At 63.6% G+C, this 14,153-nt stretch overlaps 1 protein-coding gene across 1 annotated transcript in view; it reads left to right on the top strand.

Moving 5' to 3' along the window:
* The window catches only part of LOC122545957 (cytochrome P450 11B, mitochondrial-like), a 60,130-nt gene that overhangs the window by 4,332 nt on the left and 41,645 nt on the right, over positions 1 to 14,153 (top strand). Inside the window, exon 2 of the mRNA XM_087985105.1 lies at positions 13,189 to 13,344. Within this exon, the coding sequence (XP_087841231.1) occupies positions 13,189 to 13,344 (156 nt within the window). The remainder of the gene's footprint in view (positions 1 to 13,188; positions 13,345 to 14,153) is intronic.

Genomic DNA, 14,153 nt, shown 5'->3' with positions numbered 1-14,153 from the left:
GTAGGGGATGGAGGGGGTGAGATATGGAGGGGGTGTAGGGGCTGGAGGGGGTGACAGAGATAGGGAGGGGATGTAGGGGCTGGAGGGGGTGACAGAGATAGAGAGGGGGTATAGGTGCTGGAGGGGGTGACAGAGATAGGGAGAGGGTGACAGAGATAGGGAGGGGGTGTAGGGGATGGAGGGGGTGAGATATGGAGGGGGTGTAGGGGCTGGAGGAGGTGACAGGAATAGGGAGGGAGTGTGGGGGTGGAGGAGGTGACAGGGATAGGGAGGGAGTGTAGGGGCTGGAGGGGGTGACATGGATAGGGAGGGAGTGTAGGGACTGGAGGGGGTGACAGGGATAGGGAGGGGGTGTAGGGGCTGGAGGAGGTGACAGGGATAGGGAGGGAGTGTAGGGGCTGGAGGGGGTGACAGGAATAGGGAGGGAATGTAGGGGCTGGAGGAGGTGACAGGGATAGGGAGGGAGTGTAGGGGCTGGAGGGGGTGACAGGGATAGGAAGGGGGTGTAGGGGCTGGAGGGGGTGACAGGGATAGGGAGGGAATGTAGGGGCTGGAGGGGGTGACAGGGATAGGGAGGGAGTGTAGGGGCTGGAGGGGGGTGACAGGGATAGGGAGGGAGTGTAGGGGCTGGAGGGGGTGACAGGGATAGGGAGGGGGTGTAGGGCCTGGAGGGGGTGACAGGGATAGGGAGGGAGTGTAGGGGCTGGAGGGGGTGACAGGGATAGGGAGGGGGTGTAGGGGCTGGAGGAGGTGACAGGGATAGGGAGGGGGTGTAGGGGCTGGAGGGGGTGACAGGGATAGGGAGGGAGTGTAGGGACTGGAGGGGGTGACAGGGATAGGGAGGGAGTGTAGGGGCTGGAGGGGGTGACAGGGATAGGGAGGGAGTGTAGGGGCTGGAGGGGGTGACAGGAATAGGGAGGGAATGTAGGGGCTGGAGGAGGTGACAGGGATAGGGAGGGAGTGTAGGGGCTGGAGGGGGTGACAGGGATAGGGAGGGAGTGTAGGGGCTGGAGGGGGTGACAGGGATAGGGAGGGGGTGTAGGGGCTGGAGGAGGTGACAGGGATAGGGAGGGGGTGTAGGGGCTGGAGGAGGTGACAGGGATAGGGAGGGGGTGTAGGGGCTGGAGGGGGTGACAGGGATAGGGAGGGAGTGTAGGGACTGGAGGGGGTGACAGGGATAGGGAGGGGGTGTAGGGGCTGGAGGGGGTGACAGGGATAGGGAGGGAGTGTAGGGGCTGGAGGGGGTGACAGGGATAGGGAGGGGGTGTAGGGGCTGGAGGGGGTGACAGGGATAGGGAGGGGGTGTAGGGGCTGGAGGGGGTGACAGGGATAGGGAGGGAGTGTAGGGGCTGGAGGGGGTGACAGGAATAGGGAGGGAATGTAGGGGCTGGAGGAGGTGACAGGGATAGGGAGGGAGTGTAGGGGCTGGAGGGGGTGACAGGGATAGGGAGGGGGTGTAGGGGCTGGAGGGGGTGACAGGGATAGGGAGGGAATGTAGGGGCTGGAGGGGGTGACAGGGATAGGGAGGGAGTGTAGGGGCTGGAGGGGGGTGACAGGGATAGGGAGGGACTGTAGGGGCTGGAGGGGGTGACAGGGATAGGGAGGGGGTGTAGGGCCTGGAGGCGGTGACAGGGATAGGGAGGGAGTGTAGGGGCTGGAGGGGGTGACAGAGATAGAGAGGGGGTATAGGTGCTGGAGGGGGTGACAGAGATAGGGAGAGGGTGACAGAGATAGGGAGGGGGTGTAGGGGATGGAGGGGGTGAGATATGGAGGGGGTGTAGGGGCTGGAGGAGGTGACAGGAATAGGGAGGGAGTGTGGGGGTGGAGGAGTTGACAGGGATAGGGAGGGAGTGGACGGGCTGGAGGGGGTGACATGGATAGGGAGGGAGTGTAGGGACTGGAGGGGGTGACAGGGATAGGGAGGGGGTGTAGGGGCTGGAGGAGGTGACAGGGATAGGGAGGGAGTGTAGGGGCTGGAGGGGGTGACAGGAATAGGGAGGGAATGTAGGGGCTGGAGGAGGTGACAGGGATAGGGAGGGGGTGTAGGGGCAGGAGGAGGTGACAGGGATAGGGAGGGGGTGTAGGGGCTGGAGGGGGTGACAGGGATAGGGAGGGAGTGTAGGGACTGGAGGGGGTGACAGGGATAGAGAGGGGGTGTAGGGGCTGGAGGGGGTGACAGGGATAGGGAGGGAGTGTAGGGGCTGGAGGGGGTGACAGGGATAGGGAGGGGGTGTAGGGGCTGGAGGGGGTGACAGGGATAGGGAGGGGGTGTAGGGGCTGGAGGGGGTGACAGGGATAGGGAGGGAGTGTAGGGGCTGGAGGGGGTGACAGGAATAGGGAGGGAATGTAGGGGCTGGAGGAGGCGACAGGGATAGGGAGGGAGTGTAGGGGCTGGAGGGGGTGACAGGGATAGGGAGGGGGTGTAGGGGCTGGAGGGGGTGACAGGGATAGGGAGGGAATGTAGGGGCTGGAGGGGGTGACAGGGATAGGGAGGGAGTGTAGGGGCTGGAGGGGGTGACAGGGATAGGGAGGGAGTGTAGGGGCTGGAGGGGGTGACAGGGATAGGGAGGGGGTGTAGGGGCTGGAGGAGGTGACAGGGATAGGGAGGGGGTGTAGGGGCTGGAGGAGGTGACAGGGATAGGGAGGGGGTGTAGGGGCTGGAGAGGGTGACAGGGATAGGGAGGGAGTGTAGGGACTGGAGGGGGTGACAGGGATAGGGAGGGGGTGTAGGGGCTGGAAGGGGTGACAGGGATAGGGAGGGAGTGTAGGGGCTGGAGGGGGTGACAGGGATAGGGAGGGAGTGTAGGGGCTGGAGGGGGTGACAGGGATAGGGAGGGGGTGTAGGGGCTGGAGGGGGTGACAGGGATAGGGAGGTAGTGTAGGGGCTGGAGGGGGTGACAGGGATAGGGAGGGGATGTAGGGGCTGGAGGGGGTGACAGAGATAGAGAGGGGGTATAGGAGCTGGAGGGGGTGACAGAGATAGGGAGAGGGTGACAGAGATAGGGAGGGGGTGTAGGGGCTGGAGGGGGTGAGATATGGAGGGGGTGTAGGGGCTGGAGGAGGTGACAGGAATAGGGAGGGAGTGTGGGGGTGGAGGAGGTGACAGGGATAGGGAGGGAGTGTAGGGGCTGGAGGGGGTGACATGGATAGGGAGGGAGTGTAGGGACTGGAGGGGGTGACAGGGATAGGGAGGGGGTGTAGGGGCTGGAGGAGGTGACAGGGATAGGGAGGGAGTGTAGGGGCTGGAGGGGGTGACAGGAATAGGGAGGGAATGTAGGGGCTGGAGGAGGTGACAGGGATAGGGAGGGAGTGTAGGGGCTGGAGGGGGTGACAGGGATAGGAAGGGGGTGTAGGGGCTGGAGGGGGTGACAGGGATAGGGAGGGAATGTAGGGGCTGGAGGGGGTGACAGGGATAGGGAGGGAGTGTAGGGGCTGGAGGGGGGTGACAGGGATAGGGAGGGAGTGTAGGGGCTGGAGGGGGTGACAGGGATAGGGAGGGGGTGTAGGGCCTGGAGGGGGTGACAGGGATAGGGAGGGAGTGTAGGGGCTGGAGGGGGTGACAGGGATAGGGAGGGGGTGTAGGGGCTGGAGGAGGTGACAGGGATAGGGAGGGGGTGTAGGGGCTGGAGGGGGTGACAGGGATAGGGAGGGAGTGTAGGGACTGGAGGGGGTGACAGGGATAGGGAGGGAGTGTAGGGGCTGGAGGGGGTGACAGGGATAGGGAGGGAGTGTAGGGGCTGGAGGGGGTGACAGGAATAGGGAGGGAATGTAGGGGCTGGAGGAGGTGACAGGGATAGGGAGGGAGTGTAGGGGCTGGAGGGGGTGACAGGGATAGGGAGGGAGTGTAGGGGCTGGAGGGGGTGACAGGGATAGGGAGGGGGTGTAGGGGCTGGAGGAGGTGACAGGGATAGGGAGGGGGTGTAGGGGCTGGAGGAGGTGACAGGGATAGGGAGGGGGTGTAGGGGCTGGAGGGGGTGACAGGGATAGGGAGGGAGTGTAGGGACTGGAGGGGGTGACAGGGATAGGGAGGGGGTGTAGGGGCTGGAGGGGGTGACAGGGATAGGGAGGGAGTGTAGGGGCTGGAGGGGGTGACAGGGATAGGGAGGGGGTGTAGGGGCTGGAGGGGGTGACAGGGATAGGGAGGGAATGTAGGGGCTGGAGGGGGTGACAGGGATAGGGAGGGAGTGTAGGGGCTGGAGGGGGGTGACAGGGATAGGGAGGGACTGTAGGGGCTGGAGGGGGTGACAGGGATAGGGAGGGGTTGTAGGGCCTGGAGGCGGTGACAGGGATAGGGAGGGAGTGTAGGGGCTGGAGGGGGTGACAGAGATAGAGAGGGGGTATAGGTGCTGGAGGGGGTGACAGAGATAGGGAGAGGGTGACAGAGATAGGGAGGGGGTGTAGGGGATGGAGGGGGTGAGATATGGAGGGGGTGTAGGGGCTGGAGGAGGTGACAGGAATAGGGAGGGAGTGTGGGGGTGGAGGAGTTGACAGGGATAGGGAGGGAGTGGACGGGCTGGAGGGGGTGACATGGATAGGGAGGGAGTGTAGGGACTGGAGGGGGTGACAGGGATAGGGAGGGGGTGTAGGGGCTGGAGGAGGTGACAGGGATAGGGAGGGAGTGTAGGGGCTGGAGGGGGTGACAGGAATAGGGAGGGAATGTAGGGGATGGAGGGGGTGACAGGGATAGGGAGAGGGTGTAGGGGCTGGAGGAGGTGACAGGGATAGGGAGGGGGTGTAGGGGCTGGAGGAGGTGACAGGGATAGAGAGGGGGTGTAGGGGCTGGAGGGGGTGACAGGGATAGGGAGGGAGTGTAGGGGCTGGAGGGGGTGACAGGGATAGGGAGGGGGTGTAGGGGCTGGAGGGGGTGACAGGGATAGGGAGGGGGTGTAGGGGCTGGAGGGGGTGACAGGGATAGGGAGGGAGTGTAGGGGCTGGAGGGGGTGACAGGGATAGGGAGGGAGTGTAGGGACTGGAGGGGGTGACAGGGATAGAGAGGGGGTGTAGGGGCTGGAGGGGGTGACAGGGATAGGGAGGGAGTGTAGGGGCTGGAGGGGGTGACAGGGATAGGGAGGGGGTGTAGGGGCTGGAGGGGGTGACAGGGATAGGGAGGGGGTGTAGGGGCTGGAGGGGGTGACAGGGATAGGGAGGGAGTGTAGGGGCTGGAGGGGGTGACAGGAATAGGGAGGGAATGTAGGGGCTGGAGGAGGTGACAGGGATAGGGAGGGAGTGTAGGGGCTGGAGGGGGTGACAGGGAGAGGGAGGGGGTGTAGGGGCTGGAGGGGGTGACAGGGATAGGGAGGGAATGTAGGGGCTGGAGGGGGTGACAGGGATAGGGTGGGAGTGTAGGGGCTGGAGGGGGGTGACAGGGATAGGGAGGGAGTGTACTAGCTGGAGGGGGTGACAGGGATAGGGAGGGGGTGTAGGGCCTGGAGGCGGTGACAGGGATAGGGAGGGAGTGTAGGGGCTGGAGGGGGTGACAGGGATAGGGAGGGGGTGTAGGGGCTGGAGGAGGTGACAGGGATATGGAGGGGGTGTAGGGGCTGGAGGGGGTGACAGGGATAGGGAGGGAGTGTAGGGACTGGAGGGGGTGACAGGGATAGGGAGGGAGTGTAGGGGCTGGAGGGGGTGACAGGGATAGGGAGGGAGTGTAGGGGCTCGAGGGGGTGACAGGAATAGGGAGGGAATGTAGGGGCTGGAGGAGGTGACAGGGATAGGGAGGGAGTGTAGGGGCTGGAGGGGGTGACAGGGATAGGGAGGGAGTGTAGGGGCTGGAGGGGGTGACAGGGATAGGGAGGGGGTGTAGGGGCTGGAGGAGGTGACAGGGATAGGGAGGGGGTGTAGGGGCTGGAGGAGGTGACAGGGATAGGGAGGGGGTGTAGGGGCTGGAGGGGGTGACAGGGATAGGGAGGGAGTGTAGGGACTGGAGGGGGTGACAGGGATAGGGAGGGGGTGTAGGGGCTGGAAGGGGTGACAGGGATAGGGAGGGAGTGTAGGGGCTGGAGGGGGTGACAGGGATAGGGAGGGGGTGTCGGGGCTGGAGGGGGTGACAGGGATAGGGAGGGGGTGTAGGGGCTGGAGGAGGTGACAGGGATAGGGAGGGGGTGTAGGGGCTGGAGGGGGTGACAGGGATAGGGAGGGAGTCTAGAGACTGGAGGGGGTGACAGAGGTAGAGAGGGGGTGTAGGGGCTGGAGGAGGTGACAGAGATAGGGAGGGTTGTAGGGGCTGAGGAGGTGACAGAGATAGGGAGGGGGTGACAGAGGTCAGGAGGGGGGTGTAGAGACTGGTGAGGGTGACAGAGATAGGGAGGGGGTGTAGGGGCTGGAGGGGGTGACAGAGATAGGGAGAGGGTGACAGAGATAGGGAGGGGGTGTAGGGGATGGAGGGGGTGAGATATGGAGGGGGTGTAGGGGCTGGAGGAGGTGACAGGAATAGGGAGGGAATGTAGGGGCTGGAGGGGGTGACAGGGATAGGGAGGGAGTGTAGGGGCTGGAGGAGGTGACAGAGATAGGGAGGGTTGTAGGGGCTGAGGAGGTGACAGAGATAGGGAGGGGGTGACAGAGGTCGGGAGGTGGGGTGTAGAGACTGGAGAGGGTGACAGAGATAGGGAGGGGGTGTAGGGGCTGGAGGGGGTGACAGAGATAGGGAGGGGATGTAGGGGCTGGAGGGGGTGACAGAGATAGAGAGGGGGTATAGGTGCTGGAGGGGGTGACAGAGATAGGGAGCGGGTGACAGAGATAGGGAGGGAGTGTAGGGGCTGGAGGGGGTGACAGGGATAGGGAGGGAGTGTAGGGGCTGGAGGGGGTGACAGGAATAGGGAGGGAATGTAGGGGCTGGAGGAGGTGACAGGGATAGGGAGGGAGAGTAGGGGCTGGAGGGGGTGACAGGGATAGGGAGGGAGTGTAGGGGCTGGAGGGGGTGACAGGGATAGGGAGGGGGTGTAGGGGCTGGAGGAGGTGACAGGGATAGGGAGGGGGTGTAGGGGCTGGAGGAGGTGACAGGGATAGGGAGGGGGTGTAGGGGCTGGAGGGGGTGACAGGGATAGGGAGGGAGTGTAGGGACTGGAGGGGGTGACAGGGATAGGGAGGGGGTGTAGGGGCTGGAGGGGGTGACAGGGATAGGGAGGGAGTGTAGGGGCTGGAGGGGGTGACAGGGATAGGGAGGGGGTGTAGGGACTGGAGGGGGTGACAGGGATAGGGAGGGGGTGTAGGGGCTGGAGGGGGTGACAGGGATAGGGAGGGAGTGTAGGGGCTGGAGGGGGTGACAGGAATAGGGAGGGAATGTAGGGGCTGGAGGAGGTGACAGGGATAGGGAGGGAGTGTAGGGGCTGGAGGGGGTGACAGGGATAGGGAGGGGGTGTAGGGGCTGGAGGGGGTGACAGGGATAGGGAGGGAATGTAGGGGCTGGAGGGGGTGACAGGGATAGGGAGGGAGTGTAGGGGCTGGAGGGGGGTGACAGGGATAGGGAGGGAGTGTAGGGGCTGGAGGGGGTGACAGGGATAGCGAGGGGGTGTAGGGCCTGGAGGCGGTGACAGGGATAGGGAGGGAGTGTAGGGGCTGGAGGGGGTGACAGGGATAGGGAGGGGGTGTAGGGGCTGGAGGAGGTGACAGGGATATGGAGGGGGTGTAGGGGCTGGAGGGGGTGACTAGGATAGGGAGGGAGTGTAGGGACTGGAGGGGGTGACAGGGATAGGGAGGGAGTGTAGGGGCTGGAGGGGGTGACAGGGAGAGGGAGGGAGTGTAGGGGCTGGAGGGGGTGACAGGAATAGGGAGGGAATGTAGGGGCTGGAGGAGGTGACAGGGATAGGGAGGGAGTGTAGGGGCTGGAGGGGGTGACAGGGATAGGGAGGGAGTGTAGGGGCTGGAGGGGGTGACAGGGATAGGGAGGGGGTGTAGGGGCTGGAGGAGGTGACAGGGATAGGGAGGCGGTGTAGGGGCTGGAGGAGGTGACAGGGATAGGGAGGGGGTGTAGGGGCTGGAGGGGGTGACAGGGATAGGGAGGGAGTGTAGGGACTGGAGGGGGTGACAGGGATAGGGAGGGGGTGTAGGGGCTGGAAGGGGTGACAGGGATAGGGAGGGAGTGTAGGGGCTGGAGGGGGTGACAGGGATAGGGAGGGAGTGTAGGGGCTGGAGGGGGTGACAGGGATAGGGAGGGGGTGTAGGGGCTGGAGGGGGTGACAGGGATAGGGAGGTAGTGTAGGGGCTGGAGGGGGTGACAGGGATAGGGAGGGAGTGTAGGGGCTGGAGGGGGTGACAGGGATAGGGAGGGAGTGTAGGGGCTGGAGGAGGTGACAGAGATAGGGAGGGTTGTAGGTGCTGAGGAGGTGACAGAGATAGGGAGGGGGTGACAGAGGTCGGGATGTGGGGTGTAGAGACTGGAGAGGGTGACAGAGATAGGGAGGGGGTGTAGGGGCTGGAGGGGGTGACAGAGATAGGGAGGGGATGTAGGGGCTGGAGGGGGTGACAGAGATAGAGAGGGGGTATAGGTGCTGGAGGGGGTGACAGAGATAGGGAGCGGGTGACAGAGATAGGGAGGGGGTGTAGGGGATGGAGGGGGTGAGATATGGAGGGGGTGTAGGGGCTGGAGGAGGTGACAGGAATAGGGAGGGAGTGTGGGGGTGGAGGAGGTGACAGGGATAGGGAGGGAGTGTAGGGGCTGGAGGGGGTGACATGGATAGGGAGGGAGTGTAGGGACTGGAGGGGGTGACAGGGATAGGGAGGGGGTGTAGGGGCTGGAGGGGGTGACAGGGATAGGGAGGGAGTGTAGGGGCTGGAGGGGGTGACAGGAATAGGGAGGGAATGTAGGGGCTGGAGGAGGTGACAGGGATAGGGAGGGAGTGTAGGGGCTGGAGGGGGTGACAGGGATAGGGAGGGGGTGTAGGGGCTGGAGGGGGTGACAGGGATAGGGAGGGAATGTAGGGGCTTGAGGGGGTGACAGGGATAGGGAGGGAGTGTAGGGGCTGGAGGGGGGTGACAGGGATAGGGAGGGAGTGTAGGGGCTGGAGGGGGTGACAGGGATAGGGAGGGGGTGTAGGGCCTGGAGGGGGTGACAGGGATAGGGAGGGAGTGTAGGGGCTGGAGGGGGTGACAGGGATAGGGAGGGGGTGTAGGGGCTGGAGGAGGTGACAGGGATAGGGAGGGGGTGTAGGGGCTGGAGGGGGTGACAGGGATAGGGAGGGAGTGTAGGGACTGGAGGGGGTGACAGGGATAGGGAGGGAGTGTAGGGGCTGGAGGGGGTGACAGGGATAGGGAGGGAGTGTAGGGGCTGGAGGGGGTGACAGGAATAGGGAGGGAATGTAGGGGATGGAGGAGGTGACAGGGATAGGGAGGGGGTGTAGGGGCTGGAGGAGGTGACAGGGATAGGGAAGGGGTGTAGGGGCTGGAGGAGGTGACAGGGATAGGGAAGGGGTGTAGGGGCTGGAGGAGGTGACAGGGATAGGGAGGGGGTGTAGGGGCTGGAGGGGGTGACAGGGATAGGGAGGGAGTGTAGGGGCTGGAGGGGGTGACAGGGATAGGGAGGGAGTGTAGGGGCTGGAGGGGGTGACAGGGATAGGGAGGGGGTGTAGGGGCTGGAGGAGGTGACAGGGATAGGGAAGGGGTGTAGGGGCTGGAGGAGGTGACAGGGATAGGGAGGGGGTGTAGGGGCTGGAGGGGGTGACAGGGATAGGGAGGGAGTGTAGGGGCTGGAGGAGGTGACAGGGATAGGGAGGGGGTGTAGGGGCTGGAGGAGGTGACAGGGATAGGGAGGGGGTGTAGGGGCTGGAGGGGGTGACAGGGATAGGGAGGGGGTGTAGGGGCTGGAGGGGGTGACAGGGATAGGGAGGGAATGTAGGGGCTGGAGGGGGTGACAGGGATAGGGAGGGAGTGTAGGGGCTGGAGGGGGTGACAGGGATAGGGAGGGGGTGTAGGGGCTGGAGGGGGTGACAGGGATAGGGAGGGAATGTAGGGGCTGGAGGAGGTGACAGGGATAGGGAGGGAGTGTAGGGGCTGGAGGGGGGTGACAGGGATAGGGAGGGAGTGTAGGGGCTGGAGGGGGTGACAGGGATAGGGAGGGGGTGTAGGGCCTGGAGGCGGTGACAGGGATAGGGAGGGAGTGTAGGGGCTGGAGGGGGTGACAGGGATAGGGAGGGGGTGTAGGGACTGGAGGGGGTGACAGGAATAGGGAGGGAGTGTAGGGGCTGGAGGGGGTGACAGGGATAGGGAGGGAGTGTAGGGGCTGGAGGGGGTGACAGGAATAGGGAGGGAATGTAGGGGCTGGAGGAGGTGACAGGGATAGGGAGGGAGTGTAGGGGCTGGAGGGGGTGACAGGGATAGGGAGGGAGTGTAGGGGCTGGAGGGGGTGACAGGGATAGGGAGGGGGTGTAGGGGCTGGAGGAGGTGACAGGGATAGGGAGGGGGTGTAGGGGCTGGAGGAGGTGACAGGGATAGGGAGGGGGTGTAGGGGCTGGAGGGGGTGACAGGGATAGGGAGGGAGTGTAGGGGCTGGAGGGGGTGACAGGGATAGGGAGGGAGTGTAGGGGCTGGAGGAGGTGACAGAGATAGGGAGGGTTGTAGGTGCTGAGGAGGTGACAGAGATAGGGAGGGGGTGACAGAGGTCGGGAGGTGGGGTGTAGAGACTGGAGAGGGTGACAGAGATAGGGAGGGGGTGTAGGGGCTGGAGGGGGTGACAGAGATAGGGAGGGGATGTAGGGGCTGGAGGGGGTGACAGAGATAGAGAGGGGGTATAGGTGCTGGAGGGGGTGACAGAGATAGGGAGCGGGTGACAGAGATAGGGAGGGGGTGTAGGGGATGGAGGGGGTGAGATATGGAGGGGGTGTAGGGGCTGGAGGAGGTGACAGGAATAGGGAGGGAGTGTGGGGGTGGAGGAGGTGACAGGGATAGGGAGGGAGTGTAGGGGCTGGAGGGGGTGACATGGATAGGGAGGGAGTGTAGGGACTGGAGGGGGTGACAGGGATAGGGAGGGGGTGTAGGGGCTGGAGGGGGTGACAGGGATAGGGAGGGAGTGTAGGGGCTGGAGGGGGTGACAGGAATAGGGAGGGAATGTAGGGGCTGGAGGAGGTGACAGGGATAGGGAGGGAGTGTAGGGGCTGGAGGGGGTGACAGGGATAGGGAGGGGGTGTAGGGGCTGGAGGGGGTGACAGGGATAGGGAGGGAATGTAGGGGCTGGAGGGGGTGACAGGGATAGGGAGGGAGTGTAGGGGCTGGAGGGGGGTGACAGGGATAGGGAGGGAGTGTAGGGGCTGGAGGGGGTGACAGGGATAGGGAGGGGGTGTAGGGGCTGGAGGGGGTGACAGGGATAGGGAGGGAGTGTAGGGACTGGAGGGGGTGACAGGGATAGGGAGGGAGTGTAGGGGCTGGAGGGGGTGACAGGGATAGGGAGGGAGTGTAGGGGCTGGAGGGGGTGACAGGAATAGGGAGGGAATGTAGGGGCTGGAGGAGGTGACAGGGATAGGGAGGGAGAGTAGGGGCTGGAGGAGGTGACAGGGATAGGGAGGGAGTGTAGGGGCTGGAGGGGGTGACAGGGATAGGGAGGGGGTGTAGGGGCTGGAGGAGGTGACAGGGATAGGGAGGGGGTGTAGGGGCTGGAGGAGGTGACAGGGATAGGGAGGGGGTGTAGGGGCTGGAGGGGGTGACAGGGATAGGGAGGGAGTGTAGGGACTGGAGGGGGTGACAGGGATAGGGAGGGGGTGTAGGGGCTGGAGGGGGTGACAGGGATAGGGAGGGAGTGTAGGGGCTGGAGGGGGTGACAGGGATAGGGAGGGGGTGTAGGGGCTGGAGGGGGTGACAGGGATAGGGAGGGAATGTAGGGGCTGGAGGAGGTGACAGGGATAGGGAGGGAGTGTAGGGGCTGGAGGGGGGTGACAGGGATAGGGAGGGAGTGTAGGGGCTGGAGGGGGTGACAGGGATAGGGAGGGGGTGTAGGGCCTGGAGGCGGTGACAGGGATAGGGAGGGAGTGTAGGGGCTGGAGGGGGTGACAGGGATAGGGAGGGGGTGTAGGGACTGGAGGGGGTGACAGGGATAGGGAGGGAGTGTAGGGGCTGGAGGGGGTGACAGGGATAGGGAGGGAGTGTAGGGGCTGGAGGGGGTGACAGGAATAGGGAGGGAATGTAGGGGCTGGAGGAGGTGACAGGGATAGGGAGGGAGTGTAGGGGCTGGAGGGGGTGACAGGGATAGGGAGGGGGTGTAGGGGCTGGAGGAGGTGACAGGGATAGGGAGGGGGTGTAGGGGCTGGAGGAGGTGACAGGGATAGGGAGGGGGTGTAGGGGCTGGAGGGGGTGACAGGGATAGGGAGGGAGTGTAGGGACTGGAGGGGGTGACAGGGATAGGGAGGGGGTGTAGGGGCTGGAAGGGGTGACAGGGATAGGGAGGGAGTGTAGGGGCTGGAGGGGGTGACAGGGATAGGGAGGGAGTGTAGGGGCTGGAGGGGGTGACAGGGATAGGGAGGGGGTGTAGGGGCTGGAGGGGGTGACAGGGATAGGGAGGTAGTGTAGGGGCTGGAGGGGGTGACAGGGATAGGGAGGGAGTGTAGGGGCTGGAGGGGGTGACAGGGATAGGGAGGGAGTGTAGGGGCTGGAGGGGGTGACAGGGATAGGGAGGGGGTGTAGGGCCTGGAGGGGGTGACAGGGATAGGGAGGGAGTGTAGGGGCTGGAGGGGGTGACAGGGATAGGGAGGGAGTGTAGGGGCTGGAGGGGGTGACAGGGATAGGGAGGGGGTGTAGGGGCTGGAGGGGGTGACAGGGATAGGGAGGGGTTGTAGGGGCTGGAGGGGGTGACAGGGATAGGGAGGGGGATTGGAGAATCCACTGCAAGGGTCTCTACACCAACATGTACAAGTCTGTTGAGTGTAAATGCTTAAAGTGAATTGTGAATCTTGCCTTCCAGTCTAATGGATGAACTGTGCCACAGAGTCAGTGACCAGGGGTTATGGTCTGGGGATTATTCCTCCTGCTGGGTCTGGCCTGAGTGTGGGGTGGGTGAGAACTCCCCCTCTATTTGTCCCCGAATGTGGGGCTAGATGGATATGACCTCACATGCTGTCCCTGCAGGTGAATGTCTTCCCAGCATTGACTGGTGCAGGAGACAGCTGTATGCTGCTGTTAGTCCGGCTGTTCAGGGAGAAGGGTGGGCTGTGCTGGTTCAGGAGATGCAAGCTGCTGACTCAGTAATCGCTAACCCCCTGCTGTATCCAGGGAGAAACTGGGAGGCAAAGAGAGCATTAACATCTTTCAGCCAGACGACGTTGCTGTGCTCTTCCGGTCGGAAGGGATGTTCCCCAAAAGGATGTTACTGGATTCCTGGGTGGCTCACAGAGACTATCGCAACCATAAGTGTGGCATCTTCCTGAAGTAAGTGCAGCGAGAGGGAGGGAAGGGGGAATGGGTAGGCCCTGTTTGCCTGTCGATGGTGTTATTGGGACAAGCCTTTCTGGAAATACTTCATGGCCCGGCTCTGACTCCAACTCCCAATCAGTGAGGTCAATCGATTGGGAGCCTGCAATTGACAGGCATTGAGATAATGTGACCCCAGCCAAAGCCGGGGTGATACTGTTAAAAACCCAAACAGAGGCACTTTCACTGTTAGAGATCTCTCCCAATTTACAGAGGTCTGCTCTATCCTGAGATTGTCCAATCCAGTCTGTTGTTGTGGAATTTTACCGGACTTTACTGGCACGGGCTAGCAGAGAGGTCAGTCGCTCAATGTGAGGCTAGGCGATCAGTGCCAGTGTGGGAAAGTGAGTTTTCACATGAACCAGGCAAAGCAGATCCTGAACTTGGTATTCCCAACAGGAGAAGCATACCAAACTAACACAGAAGGGTCAGCGCTGAGGGAGGGCCGCACTGGCCAAGGGTCAGTGCTGAGGGAGCGCCGCACTGTCGGAGGGTCAGTGCTGAGGGAGTGCCGCACTGTCGGAGGGTCAGTGCTGAGGGAGTGCCGCACTGTCGGAGGGTCAGTGCTGAGAGAGCGCTGCACTGTCGGAGGGTCAGTGCTGAGAGAGCGCTGCACTGTCGGAGGGTCAGTGCTGAGGGAGCGCCGTACTGTCGGAGGGTCAGTGCTGAGGGAGCGCCGCACTGTCAGAGAGTCAGTGCTGAGAGAGTGTCGCACTATCGGAGGGTCAGTGCTGAGGGAGTGCTGCACTGTCGGAGGGTCAATGCTG

Source organism: Chiloscyllium plagiosum, unplaced genomic scaffold (assembly GCF_037043375.1).
Source record: "Chiloscyllium plagiosum isolate Xiang-an unplaced genomic scaffold, Cpla_swu_hap1 HiC_scaffold_50, whole genome shotgun sequence".
Classification (NCBI taxonomy): Eukaryota; Metazoa; Chordata; class Chondrichthyes; order Orectolobiformes; family Hemiscylliidae; genus Chiloscyllium; species Chiloscyllium plagiosum.
The sequence above is the reverse complement of the archived record's forward strand: the minus strand, read 5'-3'. Positions and strand labels throughout refer to the sequence as shown.